Source organism: Monodon monoceros, unplaced genomic scaffold (assembly GCF_005190385.1).
Source record: "Monodon monoceros isolate NGI ecotype Baffin Bay Population unplaced genomic scaffold, NGI_Narwhal_1 Super_Scaffold_10, whole genome shotgun sequence".
Classification (NCBI taxonomy): domain Eukaryota; kingdom Metazoa; phylum Chordata; class Mammalia; order Artiodactyla; family Monodontidae; genus Monodon; species Monodon monoceros.
Window position 1 is genome coordinate 27,187,418 of NW_021703766.1, and position 25,559 is coordinate 27,212,976.

The following is a 25,559-nucleotide window of genomic DNA, read 5'->3' on the forward strand; positions in this document are numbered from 1 at the left end:
CGGCCCTGGCTCCTCAGGCCTCAGATGTGCAGCGCCCCGCCCCGCCCTCCCGTCCCCTCCCGCCCCCTCGACCCGAGACAGGGGCAGGCCAGAGTGGGGAACGGGGGCTTGCTTGAGGTATCCCACCTACTGAGTAAGTGGCATTCTTTGATATTCGGTGTCCCCAACACTTGGAGGGCTGGCAGCCCCCTGAACAGTAGGAGGTCTTCCATGAGGATGGGCCCTGGTGAGTGGCTGAGACCAGGGGCAGCCTGGGTGTGAGGACCAAACCCCACTCCCCCCCGACCGGGCAACAAACCTCCAGTCCACAACCGCCCCAGTGCCTGAGGGGATGGTGGCCCTGAGGGCCCCCCAGGTGCCTGGCCAGAGGGTGGAGTTGTGGGAGGGCGGTGACAAGGGGAAGTAAGGGAGGGGAGCGGCTGGGGGCTCCTTCAAGAGGCCAACGACAGACTTCCTTATTTGGGCTCAGGCCCTTCCTGAGACCAGAAGCCCGCTTTGCTCTGAAGGCAGGGGGTGGGCGTGCCGGCAGGGTCTTAGGATTACAGGGACTTGAGACTCCTGCCATCCTGGATCTGTGAACTCTCAGACCCATAGGTGTATCTGGGTAAGACCTTTGAGGCCACATGGTCCAACCTGGTTCCCATCCCCTTGCTCCCCAGTCCCATTGTACAGAGAAGGGCGCTGAGGCCCAGAAGGAAGCAGGGAGCACCTCTTCCCTCCCACCAAGGTCACACAGCAAATCAGAGCTGAGTCCAGAGTGCAGGCCAGCCCCGGCCTGGCCACACGGCAGCCCGCTATTCATGAGACACGGTGAGGACCTGGTCAGCCCGGGCAGTGCCGGAAGACGAGGTCACGGTGCTCTGGCTTGGGAAGTAGAGAACAACAAACCAGCAGAAGATGAAGACACCTGTCAGGGAGGAGAGGGCCTCAGTGAGCCTGGGGTGGGGCCTGGGCTGGCGGCCACTCAGAGGAGAAATCGCTCCACTGTAAAAGTTCAAGAATGTATAGAAAAATCAGACAAAAAATGAAACCTACTCCTGAAAAAGAACCAAATAGATAACTTGAGAATGAAAACCACAGTCCTCGAAATAAAATCTATACACACAGCTATCTCATAAAAGAAAGACCGAAATGAAGGAATTTTCAGACATGCAAGACAACTACCACTGCCCCTCTTATAGAGGATTATTACAGGATGTGCTTCAGCAAGAAGGAAAGGGAAGATGTGAGGTATGAAAACTGTAGTAAGTACAGAAATTGGGAGAAAAGTAAAAATCTTTGTGTTTCTTTAAAAGAAATGTAGAACTAAAACCCTACAGAACAATAAAAAATATTGAGAAGAGTTCAAGGGCAGTTAAAGTGGGCTGAGGGCTCTGTTTGGGAAGAAGAGAGAAATACTGAGTTACACTCAGTTGAAATAACTCAGTGCGGTGAAGTGTCCGGACTTAACTATGATGGGTAACCTCAGAAAGAATGACATAATCCACAATTTCAAGGTGCATCCCTCTCCAAGCCGTAACCCCTGGGAATTTTCAGAGGTGGACCCATCATTCTTCATCTGGGGACAGTCTCCGGTGGCCTAGTAATAACGACTTCTGCTGTTGTTAACATAGTTCCCACATATTGAAGGCCTCCTGTATTACACACACACATTATCTCAGTTATTCATCATGAAATCTGGCGAGAAAAGTACTGGAATTATCCCAGCTGTACAGGTGACTGGATCAGAGGAGCTGAGTGACTTGCTGGGGTGGTGAGTGGAGGTGGGATTTGAACCCCGGTCTGCTTGTCCCCAAGTGCTGCCAACCATGGTGCCATGTAGTCTTGTGAGGCACTGGGAGCCAGCCCTGTTCTTGTGGGCTTGCACCTGCTGGATCTAGGACCCCTCGGTTCCTAGTAACTCCTTGTCATTCCTCTCTTAGCTGTTTCCCTCAGTCAGGCTGTGATGCTTCTTTAAGTTGCGTGTATGAAACAGGGGTATGAGGAACAAAGAGGACAGGTGCGGGCGGGGAAACCGTGTCCCACATGCACCCTGGGCGCCTGCCCCTTTGCTGGGTATCAGAGAAAGAACCCCGCGGGAGCAGGGAGCAGACGTAGCAAGCATTTCCTCCACTAACCATTTGCTTCCTGCCTTCACAGTCCCTTAGAGATTCTGTTCGTGTCACATCGCCTTCACATCACATGATCCCGCCCTCCTGGTCACAGATGATTGGACCAGACATGGACACCTGACCCAAGATGGCCCAGTCAGATCCTTGACTCTCCTAAGAACATGGAAGAGACTGAAGCAGACCATGGTCACTAGACTTGGAAGGTCACATAGGGATGAGGGGGCCATATTGGGCAGCCAGTTGGGGGCCATGGGTAGGAATGGGCCAGTGGAGAGAAGAACGAAGAAGCTTCCACAGAGGGAAGGTAAGAGACTATGTGTGACTCCAGAGAAAAGGATGGGGAAAGTATCTGCTTTGGTTTTGGTGGCTTTTCCTGACCCTGCTACCAGCTCCCATGAGGTCAGCCAGCCTTCCTGCCCTGGGGTCCTTGGGAAAGCCTTGGATATTTAAAATCAGTACCCTTGATTTGAGCGAGCCTGAGTAGAATCCTGTTTCTTGCCATCTACCCCCTCCCCCCAAAGCCCCCCAACACCCCCTGGTGCAGGCGAGGCAGCTTGTCACCTCCCTGGCCCAGGAGCCTCACCTTGCAGAGACGTGAACAGTGCAAAGACGTAGGTGGTGGACAGGCCTAGGGGTGTGAGGATGGCCAGCCCCCAGGTCACGCCCACCAGGCTCGAGAGGCCCAGCAGGGTGAGGAACCCCTTCCAGTGCTGCCACTTCTCCTTGCCCGCTGTGGCACTCGACAGAGTGAAGATCTTCAAGGCCACCAGGCCCAGGACCACGGCGCTGAAGAGGAAGGTGACGAGGAAATAGCCGTGGACAGTGACGTAGAGCGCAGAGATGGCAGTTTTCTCACAGAACCAGCACCTGGAGGAGGCAGATGGCCGTTAGGACCAGAGGAAGTCTCCTGAGAGCAAGCCCTGGGCTGTCTCCCTGCCAGATCTTCTCTGACCAAAAAGATGCCTTCTCCCATCTCCACCCATCCATTCCCCACTCTCCCGGGGGAGGGGCTGTCTTTTTAGACCAGTGAGTGTAAAAGGCCAGTTCTGTCCCAAAGACATGTTTCGTTCACCCCACATTATGTTGTAAGAAAAAAAAATTGAATTAATGACCACCTTTTAAAAGTGAAATGTTTGGCATAAACATCCAATTTTTTTTTTTTTTTGGCCACGCCACACAGCGTGTGGGATCTTAATTCCCTGAACAGGGATTGAACCCAGGCCCTGGCAGTGAAAGCGCCAAGTCCTAACCACTGGACCGCCAGGGAATTCCTGAAACATCCAGATTTCTGCTTCTCTTATAAAACCATACAGCTGGCAGCTCTGTGGATGCCCTCCGGAGGGACAGTAGTCAGCTGCCCATTAGACTGGCACGTGATTGCCAGTCTGTCGCTGTGCCCACCCAGGCTGCTGCATGTACTTATGTTCCCTGCCTGGCCCCTGGGGCCCTGCATTTGAGGCCCTGGGGACAGGACCAAGGCCCCACCAGCTCTTCTTAGCACAGAACCATGGGCCTCAGGCAGGTACCCTGGGAGAGGCTCAGCTCAGCACCCCTGTTCCCTGCACTGCAGGAGTGAAAGCCCAAAAGAGCATGTGGATCAGTCCCCCATTGTACAGATGAGGAGACCGAGGCTCTGGAAGTGGACAGGCTTGCCCAAGGTCACACAGCTACTCAGAGACAGTCTGGATGGAATCAGGGCTGCTGCAAATATTGGGCAGGTTGTGCCCTGCACAAGGGCACCTGGCTGGGGGGCGGGTGGGGGCTGAGATCCAACTCACCCTCCACTCACCAGGCTGAGCACCTGGCATGGCAGGTCAGAGGGATGGGGGGGGTACCTTTTAAAATTTGCCCAAAGGTGCTATATAGGCTGTGGTGACCTGGGCTAGAGCAAGGCATCCTGCCTCCTGGTCCAGTTCTCTCTCCTTCTCACCCCCTCTCTCATTGTACTTCCTCTCTCTGGGCCTCAGTTTACCCCTGCAGGCCGTGCGCTAGCTGGATCTGAGGATCCTTTGCTTTGACTTACTCGTCTTTCTTCCCAGGATTCCCTCCTCTCCCCACCTCCACCTCCTTCTGGCCTCCAGGACCCTGAGGCCACCGCAGCTTCCACAGCCAGCACTCACAGCTCCAGCGTGGCGGTGTTCTTCTTGTCACGGATGGCGTAGGGGCCATAGCTGTTGGCGCTCCCAGCGCCGATGACTATTAGGGCAGGCAGGCCTGGGGGCAAGGGGAGGAGGAGGTATGGCATTGCTGGGGCTCCCTTGGCACGTCCTCCTCCAAATCCCCCTCCAGCTGTCCATCCCTCGAGCTCTGAGCCAATCAGAGAGGGAGCTGCCCCTCCCTCGCCCCAGGCTGGTCCCCTTGCTGCCTCTTCCAGAGTCAGCCGTCCCCTCTGCCTGGCCAAGCGGCACCTACCCCAGCCCACGAGGCTCAGCTTCAGGAAGTAGTGCCCGAAGTAGGTGTTAAAGACCTTGATGACGAGCAGATAGAGGTGGAAGGCTTCCAGGCCCATCCAGGTGAAGGCACAGAGCAGGAAGTAGTGGAAGACGGCCCCCCGGGCCCAGCAGGCAGCACTGGACCCCTTCAGGCCGTGCCCCACATTGATGAAGAAGGCCAGATTCAGGAGAAATAAGCTGACGCTCAAGGCCACGTGGATCTTGGGGACGTCTTCGGAGTTCAACCTCTGCTGGGAAAACCTGGGGCGAGAAGGGCCAGTGAGAGGCTGCAAGGGGGCACCCGGGCCTCTCCGTCCGATCACCTCTGTTCCACCCCTGCCAGCAACCAGCGTGTGAGAACACTCCAGTTCAAGTCCACGAGCCCTCTCATGACCCGTAGGGCCCTGTGGATTCTGGATCCTGGTGGCTTCATCCCTTGACTCCACGCTTGAGCCAAACTACCTAATTGGCAATTCCCTAAATGCATTCTGCTTTTCTACGCCTCCCGGACTTGCCCACACTCTTCCCTCTGCTCTCAATGCCGTTCCCTGCTTCACCTTCAAAATCCCCCTTGGGTGTTTATTTCTGGGAAGGCTGTCTCTGAACGTCACTTATCCCAGGCTTATTTGGAAGTTTCCCAGGAGTGAGAGCAGCGTAACTCTCCACCCACCCCTTATTTCCGTCTCTCCCCAGGCTTTGACCTGGGGCCTAACACAATAAGCAGGAGGAAGCCCTGCATTGGTTGAGTGAGTGGGCAGATAGGTCATGGATGTATGAAGCCTAGAACTTAGTAGGGAGGGTGAGGCTCAGAGAGGAACAGGGACTCAGAGTCACAGCACAGGGCAGGGGCTCCAGACTCCCAGTCTAGGGCTTTTTCCCAGGGCTCACTTCCCCCTCTGTGGAGTTCCCACTGCGAATTCCTAGCAAATCAGCTCCCAAAGGACTCTCACTGGAGGGGTGGGAGCTCAGGGCTGCCTGGAGTGGGCGTGAGGGATAATGTCCACCTCACCTGAGATGCCAGGCCCCACCCCTGGGAGAGGTTGACGGCTCCTCCTGGTGCTCCAAGCCCGTCTCACAGGGTCAAGCAGTGCAGCCAGCTGGCAAGTCATGCTCAGCTTGTATTAGGCCAGGGCTTGGGGGATGGGGGCAGGGGTGGCACCATTTACGCTCACAGTTCGGTCCGAGATGGAGTGGGTGGGGCTGGTGGGGGCCTCAGCCCAGGGCCAAACAGTGCCAGCATATGCAGGAAGGCAGTGGGAGGGCCCCAGACCGGGAGTCAGGAGACCAAGGGCTGCTCCAGGCCCGTCGTGGGTCGGGAGGCCAGCCGTGGGGCTGCTCCCACAGGCTCCTTGAGGCTGGCAGTTCCTGTGGCTCCCTCCGCCATGGCCGGGGCCTGGGCACAGGCTGCAGTAGCCTCTGATGTTTCTGCTCCTCCTTCTTCCAGAAACAGCCCCAGGTTTCCCTTGGGAGCACCCTTCCCCACTCTCAGCCATGCACTCTCAAACCCAAGAGCAGGCACTAGGGTGGCCTGACCAATCAGTGTAATTCATCCTTTCACCACAGTGGCGTGTTCAGTCATGGGTACATGGTCTAAGTTAGACCAGTATAACTCAACTCTGGTATACATGGGATAAAACTGCATAGACATACACACACACACACACACAGGACATGCACAGGGTCAGCTTCCTTGGTGTATGGCCTCTGCAGGCCCCTGCCCTCAGAAGGGCCCTATGCTCGTTTTAATGCTCTGCTGTCACCATCTTGAAATTCTTAATAATTTTTGAGCAAGGGGCTACATATTTTCATTTTGGACTGGGCCCTACAAATGATATAGCCAGTCCTGTGTGCGTGTGTGAACATGCGCACACACACACAATTGAGTGCATGTGGAAGATGGTGAAAACTGAATGAGCTCTGTAGTCTTGTTAGCAGTGCTGTACCAATGTCAATCTCCTGGTTTTATATTGTACTACAGTTACAGAAAGTGTCATCACTGAGGAAAGCTGGATGAAGGAACCATGGGACTCTAGGTACTATTTTTGCAAGCTCCTGTCAGCCTATAATTATTTCAAAATAAAAATTTTTAAATTTATTTATTTATGTATTTTTATTTTTGGCTGCATTGGGTCTTTGTTGCTGCGCATGGGCTTTCTCTAGTTGCAGCGAGCAGGGGCTACTCTTCATTGTGGTGTGCAGGCTTCTCATTGAGGTGGCTTCTCTTGTTACGGAGCATGGGCTCTAGGTGCGTGGGCTTCAGTAGTTGTGGCATGAGGGCTCAGTAGTTGTGGCTCTTGGGCTCTAGAGTACAAGCTCAGTAGTTGTGGCGCACGGGCTTAGTTGCTCCGCGGCATGTGGGATCCTCCCGGACCAGGGCTCGAACCCGTGTCCCCTGCGTTGGCAGGCGGATTCCTAACCACTGTGCCATCAGAGAAGTCCAAGAAAGTTTTTTTAGAAACTTCAATTCTGGGCCTTAGTTTAGAATATTAGCTGTCCAGGCAGCTAAGAAGCTATGATGCAAGCCTGGGGCTCCCCAAGGCCCCTGAGTATGGAGAAGTTGCCTGACATGACTGACAAAGGAGAAAGCAAAGTTTTGAGAATCAGACGGACACCAAGTCCTGGGGACATCTTTTGAGCCCCTGGATCCAACATCACCTGAAGTGAGCTCACCTTGGGCTTTTCAGTTCTGTGAACCACACATTACCTATTATGTTTAAGCCAATCTGAGTTGAGCTTCTGCCACTTGTAACTGAAATAGTCAGACACATTTCAACCTCCAATCCCATTTTATAGGTGAGGAAACGGAGGTTTGGAGAAAATATCAGTATAGTGCTGCACGACTAACACTACCCTGCTGGTTTCTACCCTGCCCTGCTGCCGCCCTTGAGGGCAGGAGGGAGATGTGGGGTGGGGATGGGGTGACCCACCTCAGGAAAGCGTAGAGGGCAACGGTGAAGGCCAGGAAGATCATGGAGGTTCCACAGCCAGCCTGGGAAATGCGTGTGAGGGCCTTTACGGTGACTTGGTCCAAGATCGGCCTCTGTGGACGATCCCCGCAAATAAGAATCCTATCAGTTGGAGACCAGGCCAGGCAGCGTCCTCCCTGGGCCGGGAGCCTTGGCACTTCCAGAATTGCTAGGATGGCGGGGGGGCGGGGTGGCACGACATTACCAGCAGCAAGGCGAAGAAGGTCAGGTGGTCACAGCGGCAGATGGTCCTATTGACTCCGACGTCTGTGGAGCAGCCCCTGGAAGCCCAGTCTCCTGACGACCCTGGGGAGGAGAGGGAGCCTAGGGGAGGGGCCGGGAATATAGGGAAGCAGAGGAGAGGGGAAGGCAGGGAAAGGGAAGAGAGGGGTCCAGAGAGGAAAGAAAGAGGGGAGGGGCCCTGCGGTTGGAGTCCTGTCCCCTAAGGAGCCCTTACCCTCCGCCCATCTTACCCAGGGAAGATCCTCCAGGCCCTACCTTTAGTCACGTCCCAGAATACACAGCTGAGGGTCACGTTCTGAAACCAGAGATTGGGAGTCAGGGGCGAGGCAGGGGAAGTTGGGAGAGGGGAGAGGAGGGTAGGACGGGAAGGGGGAGAAGACAGTGTGCTCTGGGTCTCAGCGCAGGCACGCATTAGGTAGAAGCAAGTCTCAGCCTGTGGTCACACAGGAACGCGAAGCGTTGGATGTATCCTGGGTTAGCATGTCGGGCGTGTGAAGAGGCGTGGGGCTGTGGCTGGCAGGGGCGCATGTCTGCAGGCACATGCCTTTAGGGGAGCGTGTGTGTGGGCAGCCGTGCGCGTGCACGTGTGTTTGCCAGGTCCCCTGGGCATCTCTATGAGCACAGGAGCGGAGGGAGTCTGGGAGGCACGTGGAGACATGCGTGCACAGGGTGGGCATGTGTCCCTGGGCACAATTGTGTGTCTGGATTTGAATCCAGACCTGTGTAAACCCAGGTGGTTGTGGGAGCGTGGGGTGTGCAGAGTCCGTGTGTGTCTGCCCCTATGCCCAGGGGTGCCCACCCACATGTCTGCCCCTCAGGAGCTGCCAGGCCAGGGTGGGGGACTCACAGGAGGCTGGTGCTGGTGGGAGAAGGTGATCTCCAAAGGCTCAGCCAGGCCGGTGACATTTATATGACCCAAACTCAAGCCCACCACGTGATTGTTCAACACGCTGCTGTCATCCTCTAGGCTGAGCCGGGGGCCCTGTGGAGGGACATGGGTGAGGCCAGGCTGCACAAGGGACTGCCCCAGCCCAGCCCTTCTCAGGGCTCCTGGGAGCCGCTAGGGCTTGCGGCCCTTGCCTGGAGGGCAAAGTCTGGGGCCGGGGGAACAGGGGGCAGGGAGTCATGGGCGACCTTCTTCCTGCTGCTCTCTGTAGTCCGCTCCAGCTGGGCCAGGGCGGGCCCTACCCTCCAGGCCAAATGGCCGCAAAGCCGTGTACCTGATGGCTCTCCATTGCTGGTCTCCAGGCCTCCTCCGCCCTCTTAACTGGAGTGCAGGGTTAGAAGGGAGATCAGCCGGGAAACGGAGGGCAGTGGTGCCTACAGGTGGGGAGCACCTGCCCACACCAGCACTCAGGGATACACATGTCCCCATGGGGGTGGAGACACACCTCTGGGGACATACCTGGTACAAATTTGCAAGGGCCTGGGTACACTTGCTCATGTGAACATGGTCACACCAGCACACATGATTACGTGCGCACCAGGAATAAGGAAGGAGATACATGTTTGTGCATGCATGAGGCCACACAGGGGTCATGAACACACTTGGGATACACACACAGGAGTCCAAGGGCACAGGTGTGGGCAGTCCGAACAGCGGAGTGTGAATAACCGGCGTGAGCCCGCGGTCCACAGACCCTAGAGACAGGGGTCTGGGATGGCCTCGGCTGCTTTAGGCACACTCGAGAGGTTCCTCACCTCCTCCATCCCCATCGGGCCCCTCAGCAAAGACTCCAGAGAGGGCAAGCATGTCCTGCTTAACCAAGCATGGAACCTCAGCCACCCTGAGCCTCTCCTCACCTTGAAGACATTCCCCGAACCAACATTCAGGATGGTTATGGCCAACCGAACCACTGGCCTGTTGCCCTGCAAGGATCCAAAAAGGCTCCTGGGCAGCCGGACTCTGTCAGGGTGCCGGTGCTCATCCTCTGTCACCTGCTTCGGAATCTGCAACCACAGACCCAGCCGCTCTGTCTTTCCCTGAGGAGCCCAGCCCCTAACACAGGTCCTGCCCACCCCTCCCCCAGATGGAAGGAAAAACAGGCATGCTGGGTGGTGGGGCAGCCTGAGGACCGAGGACAGCTCTGAGAGGCAGGACACCTGGGGGCACAGTCCAAGCCCTGCTCTGTCCAGGCTGTGAGCTCCTGGCCAAATCACAGCCTTGTGGAGCCTCGGTTTTCCCAATATGGAGAATGGAGCCAGTAAGATGCCCGCGTGGCCACCCATCAGGTTGAAAGTGGGCTGTGAAGGGGCGACACCTGGACAGGTCAGTTTGCAAGTGTGAGAGAGGGTCAGTTGTGGTGCTTTTGGCCAGGGTCCTGACCCCCGTTGTGCTGACATACGGCTATGGTGACAGTGTCTATTTTCCAACTCAGGGATAAATGGAAAGTGTAAGGCCATCAGGAAGGGAGACAGCAAGGGCCGAGAGGGAGGACACAAGAATTCACACTGAATGTGATACCCACCCCCACCCAACAACAACACATTTTGTAAAAGCTAAGAATGGTCAAAATATTAAAATAAATTTTACTGATAGTTGCCAAGCGTGTTTTGTTCATTCTCTGACCTCATTGCTCCCCCTGGGACTGCAGCCTGGTCCCACCTGGTCCTGCCTCAAAAGCATCCCATGGGCATTGGAACAGGGGGCGCTAAGTGTTGTAGCCGAGAGACTCAACTTTCTGCTTCCCAATCCAGAACCTTGTCAAAAGGACATGTGGTTGATTTCACAGGCCGGTGCCTACCCCACGCAGAGGGCTCAGCTGCTGGGGTGACGTGATAAAGGGTTGAGAAAGGCCCCGTCCATCTTCTATCTCCCCTTCTCCAGGCAGACCTAAAATCCCTCCACGATAGACCACTTCCCTGCTGCCCAAACTTCCACCCTCAGCTTTATGCCTTAAGGGAGGCTGTGCCCTCGATGCACCAAGCATTCCCTGTGAGTTATCTCATTTGCTCCCTCTGACAACCTTGAAAGTGGGCAATACCATCTCCATTTTACAGATGGGGAAACCGAGGCTCAGAAAAGTTAGGTAATTTGCCCAATATCACAATAGCTGGTAAGGGGCGGAAATGGGATTTGAATCCAGACCTATGTAAACCCAGAGTCTGCCCGTTAACCCTTTGCAGCACCTCTACAAGTGCCTTTACCTGGTTTCTAATGCGTCCCCTGGTGGAAGAGTTCAAGGGAACCTCAGACTTTGGAGGAGCCTTCAAGCTCATTTTACAGATGAGGACTCAGGGGCCCAGAGAGGGGAGGGGGTTTCCTGGAGGACACCTAATCAGGTGGTGGGAAGTCCAGGGCTAGAATCCTGACTCTCGATTCGGTGATCTTCTGAAGGTCTCATCCTAGCACCCTGGGTAATATATTACCAGGATCCACTCAACCGATTAACTCACCAGCACCCATCAGCCAGGTGGCAGAGAACTACTAAATGGGACATGGGAAGGATAACTGTTGATGGGCACCAAGCACAGACCATGACTCTCTCAGAAAAATATGCCTGAGGAAAGTAGGACCAGGACCAGCCAGTGGGGATGGGGGGAAGCCTTCACCTGAGAGGGGGTCAGAGAGAAGTGCAGGTCTTCTGAGATGTTGGTGTTGATGTTCTTGACAAGAGCCTTCAAAAAACTCATATTCACTGTCTCTGTCAGACTCTTCTCCACCAGATGGATCTCATAGTTCAGCCAGTATCTACAAGGGAAGATAGGGTCTTGCAGGCTGAGTTACCCACTCACCTGGTCCACTCACCTGGATGACGGGAGGAGAGATACCATGCGCAGCAATCATCAGGCTCCTGGTGTAGGAGAGGTGACCCAGAATATCAAAGGGAAGACCTGGGATGCTGCAGGAGGAGAGGGGTGGCACGGGAGTGATTCATGCTGGTTCTGAGGGATTCCGGAGCCAGTGGCCCCTCTGAGTATTTTACCTATTTCTCTTTTTTGTAACAAAATACATTACAATGTAAAGTTTGTCATTTTAATCATTTTAAAGTGTGCAATTCAGTGGCATTAAATACATTCACAACGTGTGAAACCATCTTTGCTATCTAGTTCCAGAACATGTCCATCACCTCAAAAGGAAACCCTGAACCCATTAAGCAGTTTACTCTTCCCCCAGCCTCTGGCAACCACTAATCTATGAATTTGCCTATTCATAGATTTATGAAATTCCATTATATAAATTATATAAATGGAATTATATGATATCTGGTCTTTTGTGTCTGGCTTCTTTCACTTAGCATGTTTTCAAGGTTTATCTACGTTGTAGCATGTATACATATTTCATTCCTTTCTATGGATGAATAAAATTCCTTTGTATGCATATACCGTATTTTGTCTATACATTTATCCATTGATGGGCATTTGGATTGTTTCCACTTTTTGGCTATTGTGAATAGAGCTGCTTGTATTCACGTAAAAGCTTTTGTTAGAAGACTTGTTTTTAGTTCTTTTGGGTGGATACCTAGGAGTAGAATTGCTGTGTTAATTCTGTAACTTCCTGAGGAAGTGTTAAACTGCTTTCCATAGCAGCTGTACCATTTTATATTCCCACCACCAATGTATGAGGGTTTCAGTTTCTCCAGATTCTTGCCAACACTTGATGTTTTTCACTTTGTTTTGTTTCATTTGCAATTATAGCCATCCTAGTGGGTGTGAAGTGGTATCTCACTGCAGTTTTTTCTCTAGTGACTAATGATGTTAAGCATCTTTTCATGTGCTTATTGGTCTCTGTAAACCTTCTTTAGAGAAATTCTTCTGAGTATTCCAAACTGTGGGATGATCACTGTGTGGTGTGAGGGCTAACTCACATTTATTGAGTGCTAGATGAATACTGGGAATTCAGCCGTTGAAGACTTAGCTGTATGGGAACTGATTTATGAGAACTGAGCTGGTCTTGGAAACACATAATTTACACATAAAATAAACACAAATTTAATTGCCATTTGTTTTACCGCAGCGCCCTTGCCATGGGCTAGAAAGTTAGGGTGAGCAAAGTCCCCCCTCCCATCCACGTCCCTATCCTGGCGCTCTCCGTGGTGCTGAAACTTCTCTTTGGCCAGAGTCCCTTTTCCCAAGCCTGGGGTCCTAAGACTTGCTGCCCACCTTTTTAAAGCAATTTTAAACAGGTGAAGGCTGAGGTAGCAATGGTATAGAAGGGGAACGAGAGCAGATAGGGTCAGATCGAGGCTATTGGAAAGGAGTAGCTATGGAGGGCTTACCAGGGAGGCAAAAGGGAGGCTTTTATTTTGACATCATTTTTTTGAACACAGTTACCAAGGAATAAAACTCCAAGGAAACCACAGGAAAAAAATATTGTAAAATATAAAGAGTAAACCATGCAAATATGTGAAAATGAGATTGAATGGTTCAGGCAATTAGAACATTCATCCAGAAACAGTGGGTTGAGATTGTCCAAATCCATTGATTGAGCTACACCAACTGATACTAGTTTTTTATTTATCTTTTAAAAATCTAAATGAAGAAGTATTGTGATTTTTGTTGTTACCAAATAAAATAGAGAACTGTATTTCACAATACATATAGTTCACCTCATGCACTTAAAAAATTCCTTGGCCTTACAAAACAGCCCATGAATTTATCTTCTTGGGGGAAGATTTCCTGATCTGGTTCTCAGAGCACTTAAAAAAATTGTTTTAGTTGTGAAAAGTAACATACATTCAAAAAGTTTAAACCATGGATGTACAGTTGCATTTTTTTTTTTTTTTTTGCTGTACGCGGGCCTCTCACTTTTGTGGCCTCTCCCGTTGCAAAGCACAGGCTCCGGACGCGCAGGCTCAGCAGCCATGGCTCATGGGCCCAGCCGCTCCGCGGCATGTGGGATCTTCGCGGACCGGGGCACGAACCCGTGTCCCCTGCATCGGCAGGCAGAATCTCAACCACCGTGCCACCAGGGAAGCCCCTACAATTGCATTTTTAATTATAAAGTTGACACCAATTTAAGGATCATCTTCTTTGTCTGATACTGATTTAGCTATTCAGATATCTTTTGGTTCATGTTTGCATGATACATTTTTTCATTGTAAGTGGTGTGAGGTTCAACAACTTGTCTTTTACCTTGGAGGGCATATATTGATATTCTCTAGTCCTCTGAATGTCCAGGAGATCCACTGAGGTGATGGGACCCTGAATTCTTGTGAAGTTTGTCTCTTACCCTCTAGTTCACACATGTCTTCCTAAGGCACCTTCACAACTTGCCACTTTCTGTTCATCAGATCTAATCAGCATAATGTTGTCAATACAGGGGACTCTGTAGAATGTCAAGATAAATGAGTTCTCTGTGAACTATCTTATGACAGCAATGAGACGTGATGTAACCCCGAGGGAACACTGTGGCTCTATACTCTTGGCTCTGCCAAGTAAAAGCAAACTACTTCTGGCAGTCCTTGAAAAATGGTATGGAGAAAAAAACATTAGCCACGTTATAGCTGTATACCAATTGTGAGGGGCTATGTTGACTTCTTGTGTAAACATACTCATCTGGGACAGTAGCTGCAATTAGACTCACCACCTGATTAAGTTAATGACAGTCCATAGTCATTCTCCAAGATCCACCTGACTTCTGGTGAGTTAAATGGAGTTAATAGGTATCACCATCACTCCTGCTTCGTTAAAGCCTTTCATGGCAGCATTAATCTCTACATTTCCCCCCAGCAACGTCGTTTGTTTCTGGTTTACTATCTCAATGGGAAGAAGACATTCCAGGAACTTGTATTTGGCTGTTCAATGAAATGCCCTCCCAAATGCAATTCAATGAACAAAGCATAGTCTTTTTAATAAGTAGTGGCGAAACCACTAGATATCCAAATGCAAAATGAGAGTAATAATATAGAGTTAGACATTTACCTCACACTGTGCACAGAAAATGAACTCCAAATGCAAAATGAACCTAATTATAAGAGCTAAAACCATACACATAGAGAAGGAAACTTAGAGGAAAACTTTTGTAACCGTGGGCTAGATGAACATTTCTTTGATATGTTTTAAATTTAAGTTGGATTTTATCAAAATTAAATGCTTTTGATCTTCAAAAGACATTATTAGGAAAATGAAAAGACAAAACATGTACTGGGAGAAAATACATATTTGCAAATCATACGTCTGATAAAGGACTTGTATCCAGATTACGTACAGAGTTCTTAAAGCTCAATAATAAGAAGACAACCCAATTTTTAAAAAGAGGGGGAAGAGGGGCTTCCCTGATGGCGCAGTGGTTGAGAGTCCGCCTGCCGATGCAGGGGACACAGGTTCGTGCCCTGGTCCGGGAAGATCCCATACGCCACGGAGCGGCTGGGCCTGTGAGCCATGGCCGCTGAGCCTGCGTGTCCGGAGCCTGTGCTCCGCAACGGGAGAGGCCACAACAGTGAGAGGCCCACGTACCGAAAAAAAAAGAGGGGAAGATCTGAATAATCATTTCAGCAAAGAAAATACACCAATGGATAATAAGCACATGAGAAGGTGCTCAACACCATTAGTCATTTGTCAAATGCAAATTAAAGTGAAATACTACCCACACTCAGTGGAATGGCTATAACCAAAAATACTGACAATATTGCAAAAATGTATTGAAACTATAGCCCTTTTATACTGCTGATGGGAAAGCAAATGATATAGCCACTTTGAGAATCAGTTTCGCAGTTTTTTATAATGCTAAACATGTACCTCCTGTATATACCAGCAATTCCATTCCTAGGTATTTACCCCAAAGAAATGAAAACATATGTCCACAAAGACTTGAATTCAAATGTTCATGGCAGCATTATTTGTAATAACCCCAAATTGGAAACAATCCAAATGTTCATCGATTGGTGAATGAATAAACATGAAGTATGTCCCTACAATGGAATATTACTCAATGATTAAAAAAATAACAAATTATTGGGCTTCCCTGGTGGCGCAGTGGTTGAGAGTCCCCTGCTGACGCAGGGGACGCGGGTTCGTGCCCTGGTCCGGGAAGATCCCACATGCCGCGGAGCGGCTGGGCCCGTGGGCCATGGCCGCTGAGCCTGCGCGTCCGGAGCCTGTGCTCCGCGGCGGGAGGGGCCACGGCAGCGAGAGGGCCGCGTACCGCAAAAAAAAAAAAAAGACTCAAGTATCACAAGGATGTGGGATAACTCAAACTCTCACACATTGCTGGTGGGAGTGTAAATGGATACAGTCACCATGTCAGTGCTTACCAAAATTCATCATGTACAAAAATGTTCATGGCAGCTTTATTCATAATAGCCCCTGTTATGGACTGAATGTTTGTGTCCCTGCCCCATCGAATTCATATGTTGCAATCCTAACACCCAACGTGACAGTATTAGGAAGTGGGGACTTCGGGAGGTAATTCACTAGAGTAGAACCCTCATAAACGGGATAGTACCCTTGTAAAAGAGACCCCGGAGAGCTCTCTCATCCTTCTTTCTGCCATGTGAAGGTACAAGATGTCTGCACTCTGCAGCCCAGAAGAGGGTTCTCACCAGAACCCAACCCCAATTTTAGACTTCCAGTCTAAAGAACTGTGAGAAATAAATTTCTGTTTTTAAACCACCCAGGCTATGGTACTTTGTTACAGCAGCCTGAACTAAGACAGCCCCAAATCAGAAACGATGGAAATGCTCATCAACAGTAGAAGAGATAGTAAACAGTGGTATATTAATACTGCAGAACACTATACGGCAGCAATGAGGGCAAACTATGGATAGACTAAAGAAACCAAACAAAAAAAACAAATGAAAAAAAAGATGAAACTCAGGCATACAGATGAGGGAAAGAAGCCAGACACAAAAGAGTATGCACTACGTGATTCTATTTATAGGGAGTTTGAGAACAGGAAAAATCAATACTTGGTTATAGAACTTAAAATAACGGTTACCATGATGTGGCGCTATTGATGGGGAAGGAGCATGAGGGACCCCTCTGTGAGGCTAGAAAAGTTTTATACCTTAATGTGGGTGGTAATTAAAGGATGTGTATGTAAATATGTAAAATTTTATTGATCTGTACAGTTAACATGTATGCATTTTGCTGTCATATGTGTGTGTGTGTGTGTATATATATATATATATATATATATATTATACCTCAAAATAAATTTTTTTCTTGGAAAAAATTCAGGCTTTGGACTTCTGCTTCTGAGTAGGGTGGAGTTATTTGTGATGGATCAATGCTCTCACTGAGAACAAATAGAAAAGCTAGATATAATACAGAAATAATTTGTTTAACGCCATCAGAGAGCTGCTAAAGCAAAGAGGGGCTAAAATTCTGCAGAGGGAGCATCATAGAGAAATGAACTGAAAATCTGCTGTTGCTTTTCTTCCCCCAGGGACATGTGCTCATTCTAAGCATGTCCTTTGTCTAAGCATGGACGAAAGGCTGGGAATTTGAGCTTCATCTGAATAGAGGTCGCTGTTGGTCATAAAAAATGCCTTGCTGGGCTTCCCTGGTGGCACAGTGGTTGGGAGTCCGCCTGCAGATGCAGGGGACACGGGTTCGTGCTCCGGTCCGGGAGGATCCCACATGCCACGGAGCGGCTGGACCCGTGAGCCATGGCCGCTGGGCCTGCGCGGCCGGAGCCTGTGCTCCACAACGGGAGAGGCCACAACAGTGAGAGGCCCGTGTACTGCAAAAAAAAAAAAAAAAAAATGCCCTGCTGTCACAATATGAATGAACCTCAAAAACGTGCTAAGTGAAGAAGGCCAGATGCAAAAGACAACATGTTGTATGGTTTCCTTATATAAAATGCCCAGACAGATCAGTGGTTGACTGTGGCTGGGTTTGGACTGCAAACAGGCACAAGAGTGCTTTGTCAAGTATAAACAGGGCATTTGGTGGTCTTGGTGGTGGTGTTGGGGTGGTGCAGAAGGTGAAGAAATAAACCTGGGCACTCGAAGGGTCTCAAATGTACAGCTGATTTCTCCTCCAGACATTTTTCAGAATTGTGAGACTCCATAGTCTGAGAGGCACTAGCTAAGCTGAAAATTCTGAAAAGTAAAGAGTTTTCCACAGTATTTTACTTTCTTTCAGTGGATCATAGAGACAAACGTGAAAGATAAAGCAATAAATCTTTGAGAAGAAAACATCGAAGAGTATCTTCATGATCCTGGGGATGCAAACATCTCCTAAATAAGACCCCAAAGCATTAACTATAAAGTTAAAATCTGGTATATTACACTATGCTAAAATTAAGAATGTCTGTCTGTAGTCAAAAGACAACGCTAAGAGAATGAAGAGGCAATCCACAATGAAGGAGAACATATTCATGTGTATCTATTTGCAAAGACATGTAACCAGAATATATAAATAACCCCTAAAGATCACTCAGAAAAATTCAAACAACCCCATAAAAGAAGCCAAAGACTTAAAAGGCCATTTCACAAAGAGGATATCAGAATGTCTAATAAATATATGAAAGATTAAGTTAAACTTAATCAGGCAAATATAATTAAAATCACCATATGATACAGTACAAACTTGCCAGAATGGCTAAAATGAAAAAGCAGACAATACCAAGTGTTGACAAGGATGTGAAGCAACTAGAACTATCATACACTGATTGTGGGAGTGAAATTTGGTTCAAGAACTTTGGAAAACTGTTAGGCAGTTTCTATTAAAGCTAATCACATGCCTGCCCTATGACCCACCAATTTCACTCCTAGGAATATACCTTACAGAAATACATACATTCACCAAAATACACGAACAAAAATATTTACAGCAACACTCTTTGTATAAGCCAGAAACTGGAGACCACCCAAATGTTACTATCCATCAATATAGTAGAATGGATAAATTAGGTATGTGATATATCTATAGCTATCTATATCCATCCATATCTGTCTATCTATCTATCTAAAGAAATATACCAAAATGAAAATAATGATTATCTCTGGATAGTAAGAAGGGGAATTTTCCACTTTCCTTCTTATAGCTACTTTCTAAATATTTTATGAAGAATAAAATTACTGGACTTCCCTGGTGGCACAGTGGTTAAGAAGCTGCCTGCCAATGCAGGAGACACGGGTTGGACCCCTGGTCTGGGAAGATTCCACATGCCGTGGAGCAGCTAAGCCCATGCACCACAACTACTGAGCCTGCACTCTAGAGCCTGAGAGCCACAACTACTGAGCCCTCGTGCCACAACTACTGAGCCCTCGTGCCACAACTACTGAAGCCCACACACCTAGAGCCTGTGCTCCGCAACAAGAGAAGCCACTGCAATGAGAAGCCCGCACACCACAACGAAGAGTAGCCCCCGCTCACTGCAACTAGAGAAAGCCCACAAGCAGCAACAAAGACCCAATGCAGCCAAAAATAAATAAATAAAATAGTTTTATTTAAAAAATAAATAAAATTACTTTTATAATCAGAAAGAGTCATTAAAATAAAGAACACTCAAATTTATTGAGTTCCTATTATTTGCTAATAACTTTTCCATGCATAATCTCCTTTAATCTCAACAACCACCCCAGGAGGAAGGTATAGGAGAGAGATCAAGAATAAAGGCTTTGCAACAGTAATGAAATGACAATGCTGGTAAGATAATGATAACAGCTAACGTGTCTGAATTATGTATTTAATCTTTGCAGTAATTCTACAAGTCAGGTGTTATTTCAGCCCCATTTTACAGATGAGGAAACTGAAAGTTAACCTGTCCAAAGTCCAATTCCACTTTTGAGCACTGCCAGTCTGACCCTAGTCTGTATTACTGTACACCTCCCCTACTGCCCTCCAGACCTAGGTTCATGTTTGATTTTGCTACCTACCTGTCGTGTAACGTGGGCAAGTTATTTAACCTATGGGAGCCTTAGTTTTCTTATCTGAAAAAAGGGTTGATAACAGGACCTACCTCACAGGGTTGTAAAGGTAAAGGAGATAACTTGGTAAAGTGATAGAGGTGGGAACTAAGTCCACATCTTCTGATGTCAGAGCTCCTACTTTCCCCAAGGTGTTTAAGCCCTCCATAAGGCAGCACAAAGAGGAGCCTCCTGAACAGCTGCTTGGAGATCCGAAGCCCCCGGAGCAGCTGCAGGTACTCATGGCTGCCTTTTCAGGCCACTGAAGTGATGGCACTCAATCAGATTGTTGTGCTAACACCAAGTCTGAGAACATAAACTTTTCACTCATTTTCTCCAACAAATATATACTGAGTGCATACAAGCCTGTCCTGAGTATCCCAGAAGAGGGTGGGTAACTCTGATTGGAAGGGAGAGGAGGGGTGAAAGGCAAAGATCTTTTGAAGGTGACTCTTGGAGATGCTGTATTCCAAACCCCTTCCTCTCCCTTAATCCAGTATCTCTTGGTCTCTTGGTCTTATCAGTCTCTTGATCGCACTGATTCTACATCATTCAATGTCTCTGACCCGTCCCTCCTATCCAGGTACACAGTGCCAATTGGTGGTGGTGCTGGTGGTTGTTCAGCCCTCACTCTTACCCAGACCACCACAGTTGCATCCTACCTGCTCACGTCTCTTGTCACATCACCACCCTCATATACTTCCCTGAAGGCTGAGCCATCTTTCTAAAAATGCAAAGTTGACTATGCTCTTCCTGTATTTAAAATATATCATTGCCCTGCCCCCTCCCGCAGTGGTATAGTTTACACAACCCTTCACACTTTGGTCCCTGCTTAGATTTCCAGTCCAATCCCCCCACCCAACCTCCCCATTGTTGCCTCCATCCCCAGCACTTTACTCTTTCACAGTTCAAAGCACTGTAGTCCTCCCTGTATCCCCTAACACTGCTTGAGTCCAATGGGAAATCTCCTATGCAGCCTTCAAAACCCGTACATGGGTGGCCTCATCTGTGAAGCCTTAGCAGATTTCCCTCCTTTGAGCTAACCTGGTGCCTTGTCTACCCTCTGTATGATCACACTCTAGAATCACCATCATTTGGGGCCATGTCTCTCCCTCCACAACTCCCAATGACAGGGACAGGGGCTAATTTCACCTCTGCATCCCCTAGATCATAGGGTCTTGGTGGTCAGGGGGAATGTGGGTGTCAAACAAGGTGGAAAGGTGAGATGAGAGCAGCATTTTCTGGGTCCAAAAGGGCTGATAGCTCCATCCCTTCTTAACAGCCTCCCTACTCCACCCCTGCCAGAGCCCCCAGATTCCTTCTCCATCTCAGAGGGGCCTTTACCTCTGCAAGTTTCCCAGATTGCAGGATTCATTCCCTGACTGTGCACATGCTGAGAAGCACTTAGCAGTGTCCTCAAGGCCGAAGTTGTCAAATCGGTTTGCATTGATGAGTCCTTTGCAGGGTTGTCTTGACTCCTCATGCATGGTTGTGGAATTCTTCTGATCTAAGAGAGGGATGCAAAGTGTGAATGGGCTGCATGGGGAGGCAGTGGGTAGGGGAGCTCAGGCTCCAGAGTCTGGTGGTGTGGACTACAACCCCAGCTCCATCCAGCTACGCTAACTGTGTGAACCTGAGCTGGACTCATACCCATCTCATTCTTTATATACTTGCATACTATTTCAGTATACGGGTGTTGTTATGCTTTTTCAATTGGTCCCCTGTTGGTGAACACTTAGGGTGTTTTTGTTTTGTTTCGTTTACTATTTTGAATAACGCTACTTACATCTTTGTCAGCTTATGTTAAGAATTCATAGAAAACATTCCTATCCTTGGAATTTCTGTATCAAAATGTATGAACTGGGCTGCCCTGGTGGCACAGTGGTTGACAGTCCGCCTGCCGATGCAGGGGACACGGGTTCGTGCTCCGGTCTGGGAAGACCCCACATGCCACGGAGCGGCTGGGCCCGTGAGCCATGGCCGCTGAGCCTGCGCGTCCGGAGCCTGTGCTGCGCAACGGGAGAGGCCACAACAGTGAGAGGCCCGCGTACAGCAAAAAAAAAAAAAATGTATGAACTTCTAAAAATTGCTAAGTATTATCGAATTTCCTTCTTAAAAAGGCTACACTCGCACCAAAAGTGGGCAAGAGTGACTATTTACCCACATGTTCACAGTCCTAGACTTTACCAAACTTTCAAATCTTTGCCAGTTTGAGGGGTAAAATTGAATTTCATTTTAATTTAAGAAGGAGTTTGAGCGTCTATTTGTATGTCTTTTTCCATGAACTGCTTTAGTGTACCCTTTATGGGGGCAGTGGGGCTGGGTCTTGACAATCTGCACCTTTACGTTTCTGACTGGTCCACCAGGAACTGTGGGTGAAATGGGCAGGGAGACATTTACTTTTCATTTTTTCACACCCTTCTCCAGTGTTTGATTTTTTAAAAAAAATTATGCACAATATTAGTTTCACATTAAATGAAACTAGTTAAATTTTAAGACAAAAATAAAATACATGGTAAAGATAATGGCAGACCAAAGTTAGGGTAAACGTAGGTAAAAAAATAACATTTTCAAGTGGATCTTATAATTAGCCCTATATGTGACAATGTTTTAAGTAGCTTGTAAAGGAACTTCAGTTTTCTGTTAGACTGTAAAGATATTCATAACATGTTGTTTAATGGGAAAAATCACACAATGGATGAGCATGTGTATAATAACATCCATGTTTGCTTTTTAAACAAAGGAGGAAGACAGAAAGAAGAGGGAAGGAAGGAGAAAGAGAAAAAGAGAAAAAGAGGGAAGAAGAGCAGAGAGGGGGAGGAAACTGTCAGCTCCAGGGAAGGCACCATCCTCTTTGTAATCCCAGCCCTCTGTATGCCTGAGGGGTCACACATGGGTGCTGGGTGCAGGGGGCAACTCGGTGGGTGTTAACAGAGCCTCCCTCCTGGCCTGCCATGAAATTTCACAAGGGCCGTTGGGCTTGTGAAGCTCTTGGCAAGTACCTGGTGCAGAGAAGATTATGAAACTTCGTTTTTGCAAGACGTTAGAAGAAGCATTTAGCCAAGACAGGGAGAGCCTGAACCAGGCCTGTGTGCGAGAGGCCCTCCAGACCCACCCTACTCTTCTCCATCCCGCTCTGCCCCAGAGGTTGGCCTCCAAGGACCACCTCAATCTGGGTTCATATCGGGGGGGGGGGTGAGGAGGTCAGAGGTCAGCGCAGTACTCGCCCCTCCCTAAGGCTCCCCACCAGTGGCCTTCTTCCCTCTCCCAACAGCCACAGCTTCTTGTCCCTTGTGCCAGCCCTGACATGTCCTTGGTAAAGTATCCCTTTATTAAAGAGTGTGTCTGCTTCCCTCTGGGCCCCCACCATGCCCCGGACTCTTTTGAAGCATCCCATCACTCTGCTAGACTGTGAGTCCCTTGAGGGCAGGGACCACATGGTATATAAGCACAGCGCCTGACACTGAGTAGAGGGCTCCACCAGCGCTTCTGGAATGAATGAATGAAAGAGAAAATGAACACATGGCAACTGCCCCAAAATGTCCACAGAAGAAGGAGCCTCGGGCTTCCCTAGTGGCGCAGTGGTTGAGAATCCGCCTGCCAATGCAGGGGACATGGGTTCGAGCCCTGGCCTGGGAAGATCCCACGTGCCGCAGAGCAGCTAAGCCCGTGCACCACAACTACTGAGCCTGCGCTCTAGAGCCTGCGAGCCACAACTACTGAGCCCACGTGCCACAATTACTGAAACCTGCGCACCTAGAGCCGGTGCTCCGCAACGAGAAGCCACCGCAAAGAAGAGCAGCCTGCTCACCACAACTAAAGAAAAGCCCACGCTCAGCAACAAAGACCCAATGCAGCCAAAAATTAATTAATTAATTAATTTTTTTTTAAAAAAAAGGAGCCTTCCCTCTAGACATAAACCTCTCAGGGCTCCTCACACTGTTTAAACAGCTGAACCAGAGCACCCATCACCATAGGGTAAACTCCATCACTCGGGGGAGCCTTCAAGGCCCGACCAGAAAATTACATCTTTCGTGAGGGGCCCAGGGTCCTTATGAGATCGAGCAAGAGCCACTAGTGGTTATGAAGTTAATTAATCCATCAGGTCTTGCCGCCATCCCGCTGGGACGGCCCGGCCATTTTTCACACTTTTTGGAGCCACAGACTAAACTTTGCTTTTCCCTGAATCTCCCAACATTTGACGAGACGAGGGTTTTTTTAAGCCCGAAAAAGAGGTCGGTCTGTACGCACAAAGCCGTGTGACCGCATGCTGGACACACACAGGGGTGGGGGACAGGCACGCAGGCCATTCACTGAACCAAGAGCGAAACAGCAGGAGCAGGCAAGGCTCGGAGATGGGTGCACAGGGAGGGCGCAGCTTCCTCTGCGCGAGGGCATCCCTGCAGATGGCACAGAGCGCCAGGGAGAGCTGGCCAGGTGGGCCAGGGGTGGGGCCGGCTTTCTTGGGAGCGGAACGGCAAGGGCCAGGCCTGGCGCCCTCGAGCTGCCTCTGGAGAACCACCGCCTGGCTGTGGGCAAGGCTGAGAGCGAAGGGTCAGGGAGGGCCTTGTTCTCGGCTTGGGTGACTGAGGACCAGGGGACCGCTGAGGAGACAAGGAGGGGAGCCGGCGTGACGGGGAAGGGGGGTGGGCAGGGTGCGGGGAGGGCCATGCAGGCCCGGCCTGGCCTCAGCCTCGAGGGTCCCAGCCGCCTTCCCCTGGAGCTCAGAGGCCAGCTGGAGAAGAATTTGTCCTGGGCCCACCCGTGTCCCAGAGCCAGGCCTGTCGGGGAGCCGCAGCCTGAGGGACGAAGTGTGGGCGCACCCCCGATGCTCTCCCATCTCCAGGGCGCTGTGGGAAAGCAAAGGGGACCTGAGACCAGTGCTGACCAAAGTTTATCGGGAGAGCAGGACTGACCCCGACGACAGAGGAGGTGCTGCGGCCGTCAGCTGGGCTCCTTGGAGGACCTGCTCCAGACACGCCCTCCGTGTCCCGGCCCTGGGTCTCCCAGGCTTGGCCGCAGGGCGTAAGGAGCTGGCTGCTCACCTGAGGCCAGGTGCAGGAGGAGCAGGACTCCCAGGGCCCCGCGGGTCACCATCCCTGGCCAGCCTGGTCCACGCCGGCCGGAGCCCCGCAGCTGCACGTCCCGCAACTCCCAGGCTCTGCCGAGCCGGCCCCACCCCGCGCCGTGGCCGCAGCGTTGCCGCTTCCTGTGGCCCCGCCCACGCCCTTCCTGCTCCATGGCACCATCGGTTGGGTTGTGAAAGGTGAGTATGTGCAACCGGGCAGTGTTCCTAGTCTCACCCCGCCCCATGACCACCTGCAGAGTGGGCCCGACTCGGCAGGAGCTGCGGAACCCACCCAGGGATGCTGCTCCCAAGGCCTCATCGGGATGGGTGCTGCAGGGCTGGGGTTCAGCGGCCACAGAGGCCTCTGCACCCAAGCAGGCCCCTGGGGAGTGACGGCGAGCCCAGGCTTTGGAGTCAGGAACCCTTACCTCAGATCCTCCTTTCACAAGCTGGGGGCCTCTCTGAGCCTCAGTTTCCTCCTCTGTAAAGCGCATATAGCTGTGCGGCTGCCCCCCAGGGCTGTGTTGGGGTTTGAGGAGACCGGTGGGCGCAGGGCCTGGCTATAGGGATGCGGATGAAGATGTGGAGTGTTCGCACTCCCTCATTCATGCCTGTGATTTGAACAAGGCCTGGCTCAAGCCCACGCCTGCTGGGGTCCTGGAAGGAGAGGAGGAGTCTGGCCTGGAGGCCCTGCCCCCCCCCCCCAGCAGACTGAATAACAGGAGGGGCAGGATGGCAGGGGACAGGAGCGTGGGCCCTGGGGGTTGGTCGGGCCTGGGCTGACATCTGTCCTGGCCACTTCCTGGCGGCCCGTTTGCGTGAGCCGACCTCTGCTAAGGAGGCAAGTTTCTCAGGAGGCATGGGGAGAACTCATGAGATGATGCCTGTGGAATTGCTCAGTCAGTGAGTGTGGCCATTATTATCACTATCATGATTATCAG

The 25,559-nt window shown here is 50.3% G+C and overlaps 1 protein-coding gene across 1 annotated transcript; it reads right to left on the reverse strand.

Moving 5' to 3' along the window:
- Window positions 1-145: 145 nt before the first annotated feature.
- ADGRG3 (adhesion G protein-coupled receptor G3) lies at window positions 146-24,476 on the reverse strand. The gene is made up of 12 exons (XM_029237116.1): window positions 24,467-24,476; window positions 20,895-21,057; window positions 11,305-11,443; window positions 9,556-9,702; window positions 8,600-8,734; window positions 8,008-8,047; window positions 7,715-7,815; window positions 7,471-7,583; window positions 4,524-4,804; window positions 4,232-4,325; window positions 2,695-2,978; window positions 146-907 (listed from the first exon to the last, which is right to left on the reverse strand). The coding sequence occupies exons 2-12, from the start codon at window positions 21,035-21,037 to the stop codon at window positions 795-797; spliced, it is 1,590 nt and encodes a 529-aa protein (XP_029092949.1). The 5' UTR covers window positions 21,038-21,057; window positions 24,467-24,476; the 3' UTR covers window positions 146-794.
- Between the last annotated feature and the right edge of the window lie 1,083 nt (window positions 24,477-25,559).

Coding starts and splice junctions, on each gene's coding strand:
- ADGRG3 (XM_029237116.1), bottom strand. CDS start 21,037: ATGCATGAGGAGTCAAGACAACCCTGCAAAGGACTCATCAATGCAAAC. Junction 9,703..11,304: donor TCTCTCTGACCCCCTCTCAG/GTGAAGGCTTCC, acceptor CTGTGGTTGCAG/ATTCCGAAGCAGGTGACAGA. Junction 2,979..4,231: donor AACACCGCCACGCTGGAGCT/GTGAGTGCTGGC, acceptor TGCCTCCTCCAG/GTGCTGGTTCTGTGAGAAAA.